Below are 12,710 nucleotides of genomic sequence, written 5' to 3'. Positions count from 1 at the left end.
TCTCAGCCAGTGTGAGCTAAGTGTTTCAATGAGGAACAGATTTACCTGCAGAGTTCAGTTTCGCTATGTGCTGATGCTCATTAACATATTACAGCGTGTGTGGGCAGTCGGAGGTGAGCCATGACAGTTTGTTTTGCTCCTCTGGTCATCGGTCATTTCTTAGCCTTGCCCTTGCCCTTCCCCGAGTCATCTTTCTTCTCCTTCTTTGTCTCGTTGGTGGCTCTGGCTTTTTTCTGCTGCAGGAAACAAGAGACAGACGAGATAGGTAGAGAAGATGACATCGGTTTAGGTTTGCACACTTATCACATATTGAATGCTCTTACTTTGATCATGGCGTCTGTTTTGAGGCTCTCCCCCTCGTCCTCAGACTCTTGAACATCTTGGTCCATGTCGTCCCCTCCCAGCTCCGATTCTCCACCACCACCGCGTCGGCCTTTCTTCACAGCTTGCAGGGAGTACGGTGTCAGGTGAACTTCTTTGTTGTACGCCCGAGTGAAAGCTGCCTTCACCTGAGAAGAAACCAAAAGCTTGTGTCACAATTCACTGTTTGTTGCACATATACTGTAGATCAATGACTTCAAAGCCCAAACTCTATTTTTATGTTCTGAAGAACATTAGAAGTCAAAACACAGGTAACTGTCCAAGTATCAGTGTAAGACTTCATTTCTAATCTTTGTATCTTACACTGTGATACACGCTGCTCTTCACTGTCTAGGAATGTGGTCATTGACTATGTTGACCTCTGTTATGCAGCTGGTGCTCATGCGCGTTTCCTGTGTCATAATGTGAAGTGACGTGACCTCCAAATGTAATGTTTAATCACCAAGATTAAACACACACAGCTGAGCAGCAGTAAATAAAGTTCATTTAGATCACATATGGAAAGAAAAATGTTAAAGCTGCTACTGTAGAATCAATATTTTTAGATTAACAGTGGATCAGATGACTAAATTTAATGAGACTGCAGTTCCTCTTAGCCCAGGTATAAATAAGCGCCTTCAGCTAAGACATTATTGATTAAACTCCCATAGCCCAAGGTGACATACTTAGAAATTATTTTGTCCAACCAACAGAACAAAACAAAGATATTCAGTTCATTATTGTATATTGCAAACTATCAAATATTCACATTTGAGAGACTTAAACCAACAAATGTTTGTCATTTTTGCTAAAAAAAAAAAAAGAAATTATTGATCAAAATAGTTGCTGATTAATTTGCTGTTGAACAAGTACTCTCTCAGTTGCAGCTCTACTGCCAGTCGATCGCTATGTCCTGAACTATCCGTAGCATAATTCCTTACACGTGGTCACTAGACCAAATCAGTCCCGTCCCCCCCACTGACCTTCGAGTCCAGTTTAGAGTAGGGGTCAGGCTGTCCGCCCCAGACAGTGACCTCCATGATGCTGTCCACATCCTCCTTGATGAGCCGGTAGTCATTGAGCAGCTGCACAGCTTGTCCGGCGCCCTCTGCTCCGTGCCTCTGAAGCGGGGTCAGCAGTGCCTGCCGCAGGTAGTGCAGGTAATCGAGGTTCACTGCCTGTCTGCTACTCAGTGTCCTGCAAATACCAAATGCATTTGGTGTGATTTTGTGTTTGGCAGTGTGTAAACAGTTAAACAACAGTGTTTTGAGGTTTTACTCACTGTAAACTCATGTGTGAGGCCAGCTCCTGGACGATACGGGAATGTTTACTGGTGGAGGAGTTCTTGCCGAGCCAGCTGGGGAATGTGGGGAATTGACTCATGTAGCCTCTCATGAGCTCACCTGGTAACACGCTGGCATAGATGGCCTAAACAAAAGTCAGTTTCACACAAGTAAATGCACAGATTCGTGTATATTAAAATTACAGATCCACAGGCAATAATTTCAATGACAGCAAATATTTAGATAACCAGTCATAAAAGAACATATTATACATTTTAAAAAAAAAAGCAATATCTGCAGCCTTTTGCTGGTCTGTGTCAAAGCACTGTTTTGAGAAATACGCTGTGTTATTACATTGCACCTGCAGGGCATAAAACCCAAGCAAATATGCATTATTTAGTTTCATGCTGGTTTGAAAGAAGAGATGTACTTCTGTTTTAATTAGTACAGCTGTCTACACATGCTGCTCTGCTCATGCTGTGCAGACATGACCATTTTCTCCTTCTCAGAAACATGTAGCATAGCCATTTCCACTGGAATGACTGCGTGACCATGGTTTTCTAATGAGTATGGTGAAATACAGCATTATGTGAATGAAACAAAGTCAAGTTTACGTTGGGGTACATAAATTACGAAGAACATTGTGACCCGACAGCGTATGACAACCATCTATTGTTGCACTCAAACACCAGAAGACAGTGCAGGAAATGACTGCTGGACTTCTTTAGATGCAAGGATATTTCTTTAATTTATGTCTGTGTGATTGTGTGTGTGTGTGTGTACGTGTGTGCGCGCGCAAGAGAGAGAGGGCATTACCTGGGTGGGCAGTAGTGACCAGTTCTGCCTAGAGCGGATCATTCTGTCCACCAGGTCTCCGTCAGAGATGGACTCTGCTGTCTTACTAAGCAGCACCAGGTGAGACTTCACATCTTTACTGTGAGAAGAGACACACAAAAATAAATACAGGAACACAAAGGACAAGTTGCGGTCTTGCTGAGACTGAAGGTGAAAACATGTAGCCTCTCTCACCCAGCAGCCGCTGGACGAACATGCAGGTAGTTTTCTTGAACAAAGAGTGGCGCTAGCGAGTAGTCGTGGAAGAAGAGGTCAGACTTGTCGATAAGGCTCATGTGGGCGGCCTCCTCCCCACTGGAAAACACCTTCCTGCAAACATCAAACGGCCCCAGCTTCATGTCCTTGCGGGCGCCAGCTGCGTCAGACTTGCACTGGTCATACGTCATCACCTTGTTTTTGGCGGACCACATGCTCAGGTTGTGGATCACCTGAAGAATAAAACAACCAGCATGATGAGAGGGGAGACCAAGGGTGGTACGTAAAGACGAAGCCTTGGTGTGAACCGACTTTTACAATACACAGTTTTTACCTGTCGGACATCCTGATGAGAAGCTAGGATGATTTCATTAAGAGCTGGGGGTGGGATTTTGATTCCCTCCTTGAAAGCGATAGACATCATGGCTCCCTGAAAAATTAAAAAGAAACCAAGAGGAGAGGTGAAGGAGACAAAATAAAATAATGATATTCATAAGCTTACTTTAATATATCAGTGCAGAAGTAGGTAGCAGACAGCAGTTCCTGTGCACTGCTGCAGTGTTATAATGCACTGTATGCATATGACAAAGTGTCAGGAGACACCTCATCTCGGTTGTCTCCATCCACAGGTATCCTCACAGTCCATTAGCATTATTATTTTTATTAATGCTAACTTTCTTCAGCTATTATCCAAATGTTTACAACTGATGTACATGCACCGTTTGTATTCACTCAGCACATCTGTGTCTTGCATCCTGAATGTGTAGGTGCGTGTACCTTAATCTGTTCCACTCGTGGCCTCTGGAAGCGCAGGTCGAAGCAGTAGTTCGCCAGTGACCTGATCTTCAGGTGGTTACGATCGTTGCACATGCAGATGATGGGAATCTTTGAACTTCTGATCAGGCTGATCATCTCCTACAGGAGGTCAGAATTGAGAGAACATGGAACCATTAACCAGTGAATCTGAAGGTCAGTCAGAGCAGACAGATTATCAGACTAAGCTGCTGCTTTGCGTCTCTACATTTTTCAGTCCGACATTGTGCTTATGGTGATAGATCTGACTGGTCTGTAACATCTGAATACGAACAGGTTTATTTACCTGGATTCCTCCACGGTCCTCGTTGCCAGCCATGCCATCAATCTCATCCATAATCAGGACATGTTTACTGCTCACTGTGTGAGATACACCTACGAAACACACACCAAAATGACATACACCACACAGTATGCAATTCACTTCTACAATTAAATTTAATTTCTTTAATTCTCCAAGAGAAAGGACTGACATTTTTAGAAGAAAAAAGTTGACCTGGAAATGTGAATGCACTATTCTGCAACAATCTGTCCACCTTGTCAGTCAGTAATACATCTGGCAAAAATCACTCCTACTTTCTAATGTTTCTTGCAGTGAGCTGACTGATTTTGCAGAAGATTTCTGTTTAGGAAATATTTGAGTTTGTTCTGTATTTTAAATGTTACCATTGAAACATTCTACCTCCTGAGCCACACCTCCCCCCCACCCCCAAAATCTGAACTTCTGATCATCTCCTACAGGAGGTCAGAATTGAGTGAACATGGAACCATTAACTAGGTTATCCAAATGTTAACATCAACATAACATCAAGTCCAATTTTGTGACTGTGTGTATGTATAAAATGTTGTTTTCGGTTCAAATGACAGACAAAAATGGAGAGAGGACTCACCTTTATAGAAGTTCTCGATGCTGGTGTTGTTGAGCGACTCTGCAACGGCTTCCTTCAGACTGTTTTTGCTGCGAGTGCAGCTGGCGTTCATCTCCACGTAGCTGAAGCCCAGCTCCTACAGGCCAACACACAGACACAGCAGAGAGGCTGAGGTCAGAAAAACATGTCCATGTTTAAAGCATTTTTGTCCCAACTCAGTCATGGTAGCAATAATCTTTAAAAAGCAGCAAAGGCTGACTGACCTCACAGACGAGAGCAGCTGTGGTAGTCTTTCCAACCCCTGGAGGTCCAGAGAGTAGGGCAGCTTTGTATCCTGATCCATCATCTTTTCCTCCAGACTTACCAAACCTTGCTGCTGTAGAATAAAACACACACAGCACAAAGTCTTCAACACAGAAACATTTCTTTAAGAGCTAAAGTTCATCAAAACGAGTGCTGGCTTCTAAAATGCATGATCAGTAACCATCTAGTACCTGGTGGCTTGGATGTGCCACCGCTGTGGTGTTTGTGCCAGTTCTTCAGCCAGCACAGCAGCTTATTGGCACAGCTGTGGTCCCCCTGCTGGCCAATCACAGTCTTCAGTGAGCGTGGCCGGTACTTGTCCACCCATAGCAGACTAGCATCCTCTCCAGTGGCTGATGGAGATGATGATCCTGCGGCTGAAGATGAAGCAGCATAGGAGGAAAGGCCCAGCTCTCTCCGGGCCTTGAGACCTGAGCCTTTTCCAAGAGGAGTGCCACCATCTTTGGTCCCACCACTAATACCTTGCGTCAGACCGGTCTTTGATGGACTTGGGGTGTGAGGAGACCTGGAATTACCTTTAGAGGGAGAGATCTTCTGGCCTTTCGGGGTGCACTTTGAAGTCTGGCCGGTGGGAGTCCTGGTCTTTGAGGCCTTGCTCTAATTGTCAGAGGATGGACAAACATCTCTGGATTATTGTTTGGACAAAATAAGATGCAAAGACTTCACCTTGGGCTCTAAGAATTATTCTGCTTTAAAAAAAATGATGAAATAAATGTCAGATGACATGAAATTGATAAACCAAAACAATCATGAATATAAACATAGCACACAAAGTACTTTTACAGCCGCTCTGCTCACCTACACACAAAGACTTGTCTGGTCCTGTGCATTTTCTTTGAGTGAGCCACCAAACACCCACTAGGAAAAAGTGCACCAGTGTAATTTTTGTTTACATACAGAATGACAGTGTACTCCTTACTCTTTAACACCACTGCCACTAAACACTGTCTGAGGATTAAGTTACAGCTACGAGTGTGTTTCCATCGTACTGCACTGGCCCAGTCAAACCAGCTGTCATTCAAACAGCTCGCCACCTCAAAGGCTGCAGGCAGGTTTACTTACTGCGATTCAGTTCGCCTTTAACATCTTCTGGGTTCAAACTGTGACACCACAATCACAGCATGATACACTACATTATTATAAACACACCTTGGATATTTTGAGGACTGACCTCCGCCTCTGCAGCAATCTCATACTTGGACTTCTTTCCTGGTTTGGTTCGGATCAGCTCCAGCAGACCATCTTCATCCAGGATCTTGGTACCTAAACTCTCTGCCTGAGCAGTGAGAGACGAGAGCATAACATCAAACTGTACAAACCCAGTCTATTTGGAGAACAGATGCAGGAAAAGACTACAGAAAATCTGCAAGAAGGGAAAGAAAGTCTCGAGTTGCTGTGATTACTAGGTCATCTGTCTTTTTTTTATACTACAACTCAAAATGCTTTTACACTACACAAGTTGTTCATATACTGAAAAATGCCTTATTCTATGCATGTTCATGGCTTTTAATAAAATTTGCATAGATCTGACATTTCACATGCAGTGCTAACAAGATCAATGATGCGTTAAATGGTTTCATAATTAATTGTAGATGGCTGCTATTAAAAAGAAGTCACACACATCCAGCTCAGAAACCTCTCAGCAGTATGGCTCGTAGCTCGCTTCATATGAGGACAATCATTTGCCTGTGTTTTAAAGGCTGCCTGGTTGGTTACCTTCTCGAGCTTCGAGGCTCCGCTGTCTCTGCCCTGTATCAGGTAGGTGGTCTTTTTGCTGACGTTTCCCGTCACTTTGCCTCCATAGCGCTCGATGAGGGCTTTAGCATCATCTCTCTCCATTGACTCCAGGACCCCTGTCAACACAAACACACAGCCCTCCAGACAGTTCTCTGCTCCCTGGAAAGCACACACACACACACACACACACACACACACACACACACACACACAGAGTATACAGTCATTTAAGAACAATACAAAAACACCAGTCAGCTGAACAGCTTTTCTTTCCCCCGATGAGTTTGGTACCTTTGGGATTTCCTTGGAGCCCAGAGCTCGTGGCCCATCTCTGTTGAGGTAGTTCCTGTACGCTGAAGAGTTGCCTTTCTTCTTCTCTGGATCATCAGGACTGGTAGTTGTGCTCTGATTGGAGCGAGGATAAACTCATTGACTTACTGATGCACTATGTCCAGTATGACATGGATACAATGATTCTGGCTTACCTCTGCTTTCCGGGGAGAGGTTATATGCTTGGTGGGCGTAAATTTCATATCAGAGCTCGACAAATTGGGGGCATCCTTTCTGGGGGAGATTTTCATTTTTGTGGGTAAAATCTGTGTTTTGCTCTTTGGTCCTTCATCTCTCTTATCATCCTTTTTCTTCATCAAGGCCAGCTTGGAGCTGGCTTTGGCAGGACCGGGGATCTTCTTAGGAGACGGACTGCTTTTGTTGGTCTTAGAGGGACTGCTCATGCTGCCAGCAGCCGAGTCTGTGCGTCCCTTTTTGGGAAATCCAGCAGAGGACTGTTTTTCATCAGAGCCTTTCCGAACCTGAACGAGGACACACAAAACATGATATTTAACAGGCACCATCATCAAAAGCGAATGTGCTTTTATACTGCAGTGTTCATCACCTTCTTTGCCTGGGGCTCGTCGTCCAGCATGGCCAGTGTTCTTGCAAACTCCTCATCCTCATGAACTTGTTTTTCAAGCTGAGTGAAGTGATAAGGCAAAAAGTGTGAACAAGGCAAAGTAGAAAGCAAGCTTACTGTACCTTTGTGCAGCATCAGCACTAAGATGTTAACAGCATTTTCCACCAATAGTACTCTGGTATTTTTATATTCACAAATTAAAACATGTCACACATTGAGTCACTATTTAAATACTGCAGCACATCTTCAGAAGATTCCTAATAATCTGATATCTTTAGAGGCAAACTTTCAAAAGGTTAAACACCTTGGCTTCAACCGCGTCTAAGGTGAGTGCACTGGCCCAGACAATCTACAGGCAGGTATGCTGGGTAAAACAGTGCTAATGATTACTGTCAATCTGCAGATCTTGGTTTCCAATCAGTGAATCCTTTTTTTTTGTAACATCTCTAAATTGTCCATTGTAATTTTCAAGAACTTAAAACTCAAAAATCCTAAGATCAACATATATGAAAAAGAAAAGCATCAACCATGGGGAGTTTTTGCCATTTTTACTTGAAAAGTGACGATTAAACAATTAAAGTGGAGACTTTACCACTATTGCCCAATGTGTTTTTGGACCATTTGGTTTGTTCACACGCATGAGACATGCACGTGTGCATGTGGGTGCCACAGTACATGTTCCAGCCAAAGGTTTTGCACTACTCCACCATCACTAGTTCAAGCTAGTAAACCTGCAGTGTTCAAACTCATAATAAAAATCAGCTTTGCTAATTGTTTCAGGAAGGAAAGACAGTGAACACATTTGTTACACCTCAACGATACATACAGTGGGGTTTGGTAAATAATCCTGAATGTAAACAAAAATGTGCTTATAAGAAACCTTTCACTGCTTATCAAAGTAGCCGCAGATTCATGTTTTGTCATTCTACAATTTGATTCACATTTCAAGTACTTGTTTCAGCTCTAATAACTACTTCAGTGAGCAATGCAATTGTTATGTTGAGACACTTACCTCCATGTCCTCTTCTATCTGCAGCTGCCTGGCGATTTCCTCATCACTTATCAGATCATCTGCATCCTGAATTGGCTGAAGAGTAGACAGAACGTTGGTTTTGATGAAAGACAATCATTGTCTTAAGTAGTAATGAAAGGCTGACAAAAAGGATTCTGTCTCAAACAAAGTCATGACCTTGATGGTTTAGACCAGGGGTGTCAAACTCAATCTCACAGGGGGCCAAAACTCAAAACACACTTTCGGTCACGGGCCGAACAGGATAAACATTTATTGAACAGACTAAAACTAAACGTTTTTGAACATCAATATGAATCAAAAGATACAGGATAAAATATTATTCCAAAATAAATAAACTTGAACTTAAAATCAGCAACCGTATTTCTGCTAAGGCTTACATTTGCAAACACCTGCTTTTTGTCTGGAAACAAGACGTCACACACTTTCATCATGCAGCTCTTCAGAAACTCTCCCTCGGTAAATGTCTGGGCTGATTTTCTCCTCTGCCCCAATAAAACTTGCTTCACTGTGTGATTTCACATCTGCTGTGATGTCAGATTCCTCTTCAACCCCTTTACCTTCTGTAGCTTCTGCTCTGCATTCACGTTTTTCAGCTTGTCCTGATGTTTTGTCTCGTAGTGCCGTCTTAGGTTATATTCCTTAATTACAGCCACATTATCTCCACAAATAAGACACACGGGTTTATGACAATGTCAGTAAACATATACTCGGCCTCCCACCGGTTTTGAAAGGCTTCGTTTTCAGACTCAACTTTTCTCTTGGCCATTGTTAGGGACTAGCTTTGATTTGAAATTAGGGTTGTATACATCAACAGACGCTTGATTGATCTGACATAATTGACGCTGGAATGATCGCAGGTAGCCTATCGTTCGGTAAGGCAGCTGTTGTGCTGCATTATGGGATTTGTAGTTTGTGTGTTATCGGCGCTTCACATTGCCGGGCCATTAAAAAAAAAAAAAAGATATATAAAATGATCTCGCGGCCCGGATGTGGCCCGTGGGCCTTGAGTTTGACACGTGGTTTAGACAGAAAAGCATAAGAACAATGAAAAGGTTTAAAAAGAGGAGGTGAAAGCAGTAAATAATTCATCACTACTCACAGCCTTTCGCTTGGTGCTGGCTACCAGCTTCTTGTCTGAGCGCTGAACAGACGTACTACCGAAGTAGTCAAGCACTGAGGTGGGGGTTTGTTTGGGCAGAGGAGGAGGGGCTGACTTAGGTGTGAGGGGCACAGAAGGAGGTTTCTCCCCGGCTTTCCCCTGTGTGGAGGGCTGGATAGGAGACTTGGCCCCTGCTTTGGCATCTGTACGAGCACTCTCTGTATCGGACCTTGTCAGTTTGGATGTGCCGTTCCGCTTGGCTTTGGAGGCTTTCTTCAAGGACTGAAAGTTGTCACTGTCTGAGTCTGCAATGAAAAAGACCAATGTCCTCTCAAAACAGACCTTTCAGATCCAACTTCTTATAAACACTTTTGAGTCTGCCCAGATTTGAACTTGAAGGCTTTTATTTTGTTCATTCCAAATGTATTTATTTTTATTTTAATTGCTGAAATAAGTTGTTTTTGATGTGCTCTATAAATAAGCTAACGGACGACCAATTAGATATCCATTGTGAAAACAGGAAAAGTGTGAGCACATACAGTGGGTACGGAAACAAGTCAGACCCCCCTAAAATTTTGACCCTTTTGAGCTAATACAGCCATGAGTCTTTTTGGGAATGATGCAACACGTTTTTCACACCTGCATTTGGGGATCCTCTGCCATTCCTCCTTGCAGATCCTCTCCAGTTCTGTCAGGTTGGATGGTCAATGTTGGTGGACAGCCATTTTCAGGTCTCTCCAGAGATGCTCAATTGGGTTTAAGTCAGGGCTCTGGCTGGGCCATTCAAGAACAGTCACGGAGTTGTTGTGAAGCCACTCCTTCGTTATTTTAGCTGTGTGCTTAGGGTCATTGTCTTGTTTGAAGGTGAACCTTCGGCCCAGTCTGAGGTCCTGAGCACTCTGGAGAAGGTTTTCGTCCAGGATATCCCTGTACTTGGCCGCATTCATCCTTCCCTCGATTGCAACCAGTCGTCCTGTCCCTGCAGCTGAAAAACACCCCCATAGCATGATGCTGCCACCACCATGCTTCACTGTTGGGACTGTATTGGACAGGTGATGAGCAGTGCCTGGTTTTCTCCACACATACCGCTTAGAATTAAGGCCAAAAAGTTCTATCTTGGTCTCATCAGACCAGAGAATCTTATTTCTCACCATCTTGGAGTCCTTCAGGTGTTTTTTAGCAAACTCCATGCAGGCTTTCATGTGTCTTGCACTGAGGAGAGGCTTCCGTCGGGGCACTCTGCCCTAAAGCCCCGACTGGTGGAGGGCTGCAGTGATGGTTGACTTTTTACAACTTTCTCCCATCTCCCGACTGCATCTCTGGAGCTCAGCCACAGTCATCTTTGGGTTCTTCTGTACCTCTCTCACCAAGGCTCTTCTCCCCCGATAGCTCAGTTTGGTCGGACGGCCAGCTCTAGGAAGGGTTCTGGTCGTCCCAAACGTCTTCCATTTAAGGATTATGGAGGCCACTGTGCTCTTAGGAACCTTAAGTGCAGCAGAAATTTTTTTGTAACCTTGGCCAGATCTGTGCCTTGCCACAATTCTGTCTCTGAGCTCTTCAGGCAGTTCCTTTGACCTCATGATTCTCATTTGCTCTGACATGCACTGTGAGCTGTAGGGTCTTATGTAGACAGGTGTGTGGCTTTCCTAATCACGTCCAATCAGTATAATCAAACACAGTTGGACTCAAATGAAGGTGTAGAACCATCTCAGGGATGATCAGAAGAAATGGACAGCACCTAAGTTAAATATATGAGTGTCACAGCAAAGGGTCTGAATACTTATGACCATGTGATATTTCAGTTTTTCTTTTTTAATAAATCTGCAAAAATGTCAAAAATTCTGTGTTTTTCTATCAATATGGGGTGCTGTGTGTACATTAATGAGGAAAAAAATGAACTTAAATGATTTTATCATATGGCTGCAATATAACAAAGAGTGAAAAATTTAAGGGGGTCTGAATACTTTCCGTACCCACTGTATGTATTTTTTTTTTTTTACAAGGTAAATATGACAAACTAATCACAACACTGATTCTGGCCATGTTACCAGCCCCAGCACATACAGTATGTCTGCAACATGCTGGTAAATCATCACCTGTTTCAGAGACATACTGCACAGGATCTTTTTTGGGAGGTGGTGCTGGCTTGCTGGTCTTCTGTTTCTCTTTGGGGGAATTCTTTGACTTTCTCATTGGCTCCTCCTCTTCCTCCGAGTCTGCACACAGATTTGTGATGAAGATAAAGAGCAACGTGTCAAGATGTTTATTAAAAATAGACAGTTTGGGCCTTTATTTGTTGTGTCAAACATTTGAACCATACAAAATTAATCCCTGGCAAACTTTAAAGAGCAGTTTTAAGATTATTCTCAGAATCCAAAGACTCTTCTAACCATCTGGATGTAAAGAAATTCTGGCCACTGCAGTAAAGGAAAAATTTTTAACTTGTAAGTCAGTGATTCATGTGGTCAAGGAATGACGTTAAACAAATTCAACCCGATTTTGAGCCTACATACACCTTTAAAACTACCATGGCTGTTAGAGAGGGAAAAGAAAGTTTTAAAAATCATTTTCTGGAAAACCAATGTTTAGGTCTGAGTTGAATTCAATAATAATAAAGCAAATTAAAGAGTAACTCAATTGTCTTTTTTAAGCAGAAATGCCAAACATTTGTTGGTTTCAGCTTCTAAAATATGTTTACTGCTTTTCTTGCAATATGTTTGAGTACCTTGAGGTTTTTTGAAAGCTGATCGAATTCAGGTTGTGACTAGCAGGTTATTTTCATTATCAGTCAATCAGCAGATTAATTTTATCAATTAATCATCTATAAAATTCCAGAAAATAGCAAGAGAACATTCTGTTTATTAGAAGATCATGTTAAATCAGACTACAGGACCACCACCAGCATCATCAGCTCCACAGACAGCCTGCCAGATGACCTCAACACCTTCTACACCCGCTTTGAGACCTTCAGCCACAGCACAGAGAGGATGCACACACACACCGAGACCTCCCAACCCCCCACCTCCCCTCCACTAACTGTCTCACCAGGCCAGGTACGCACAGTCCTGAGGAAGATCAACCCCCACAAAGCGGCAGGACCGGACAACATCCCTGGGAGGGCTCTCAGGACATGTACCAGCGAGTTGGCTGATGTTCTCACCACCATCTTCAACCTCTCCCTCAGCCAGAGCATCATTACCACCTGCTTTAAGACCACAACCATCGTCCC

General features: G+C 43.3%; 1 protein-coding gene across 1 annotated transcript in view; it reads right to left on the bottom strand.

Annotated features, from left to right (window-relative positions):
- Window positions 1-66: 66 nt before the first annotated feature.
- Window positions 67-12,710, bottom strand: part of rfc1 (replication factor C (activator 1) 1) — a 15,469-nt gene continuing 2,825 nt past the window's right edge. Inside the window, exons 4-23 of the mRNA XM_020624197.1 lie at window positions 11,578-11,697; window positions 9,482-9,786; window positions 8,362-8,436; window positions 7,332-7,409; window positions 6,922-7,248; window positions 6,728-6,841; window positions 6,416-6,595; window positions 5,871-5,975; window positions 4,870-5,296; window positions 4,639-4,751; window positions 4,397-4,511; window positions 3,793-3,881; window positions 3,471-3,608; window positions 3,028-3,123; window positions 2,673-2,926; window positions 2,460-2,577; window positions 1,643-1,788; window positions 1,344-1,557; window positions 324-509; window positions 67-236 (exon numbers count right to left, since the gene is read on the bottom strand). Of these exons, the coding sequence (XP_020479853.1) occupies window positions 153-236; window positions 324-509; window positions 1,344-1,557; window positions 1,643-1,788; window positions 2,460-2,577; window positions 2,673-2,926; window positions 3,028-3,123; window positions 3,471-3,608; window positions 3,793-3,881; window positions 4,397-4,511; window positions 4,639-4,751; window positions 4,870-5,296; window positions 5,871-5,975; window positions 6,416-6,595; window positions 6,728-6,841; window positions 6,922-7,248; window positions 7,332-7,409; window positions 8,362-8,436; window positions 9,482-9,786; window positions 11,578-11,697 (3,284 nt within the window). The 3' untranslated portion in view covers window positions 67-152. The remainder of the gene's footprint in view (window positions 237-323; window positions 510-1,343; window positions 1,558-1,642; window positions 1,789-2,459; window positions 2,578-2,672; window positions 2,927-3,027; window positions 3,124-3,470; window positions 3,609-3,792; window positions 3,882-4,396; window positions 4,512-4,638; window positions 4,752-4,869; window positions 5,297-5,870; window positions 5,976-6,415; window positions 6,596-6,727; window positions 6,842-6,921; window positions 7,249-7,331; window positions 7,410-8,361; window positions 8,437-9,481; window positions 9,787-11,577; window positions 11,698-12,710) is intronic.

Source organism: Monopterus albus, unplaced genomic scaffold (genome assembly GCF_001952655.1).
Source record: "Monopterus albus unplaced genomic scaffold, M_albus_1.0 scaffold322.1, whole genome shotgun sequence".
NCBI classification, from domain to species: Eukaryota; Metazoa; Chordata; class Actinopteri; order Synbranchiformes; family Synbranchidae; genus Monopterus; species Monopterus albus.
The sequence above is the reverse complement of the archived record's forward strand: the minus strand, read 5'-3'. Positions and strand labels throughout refer to the sequence as shown.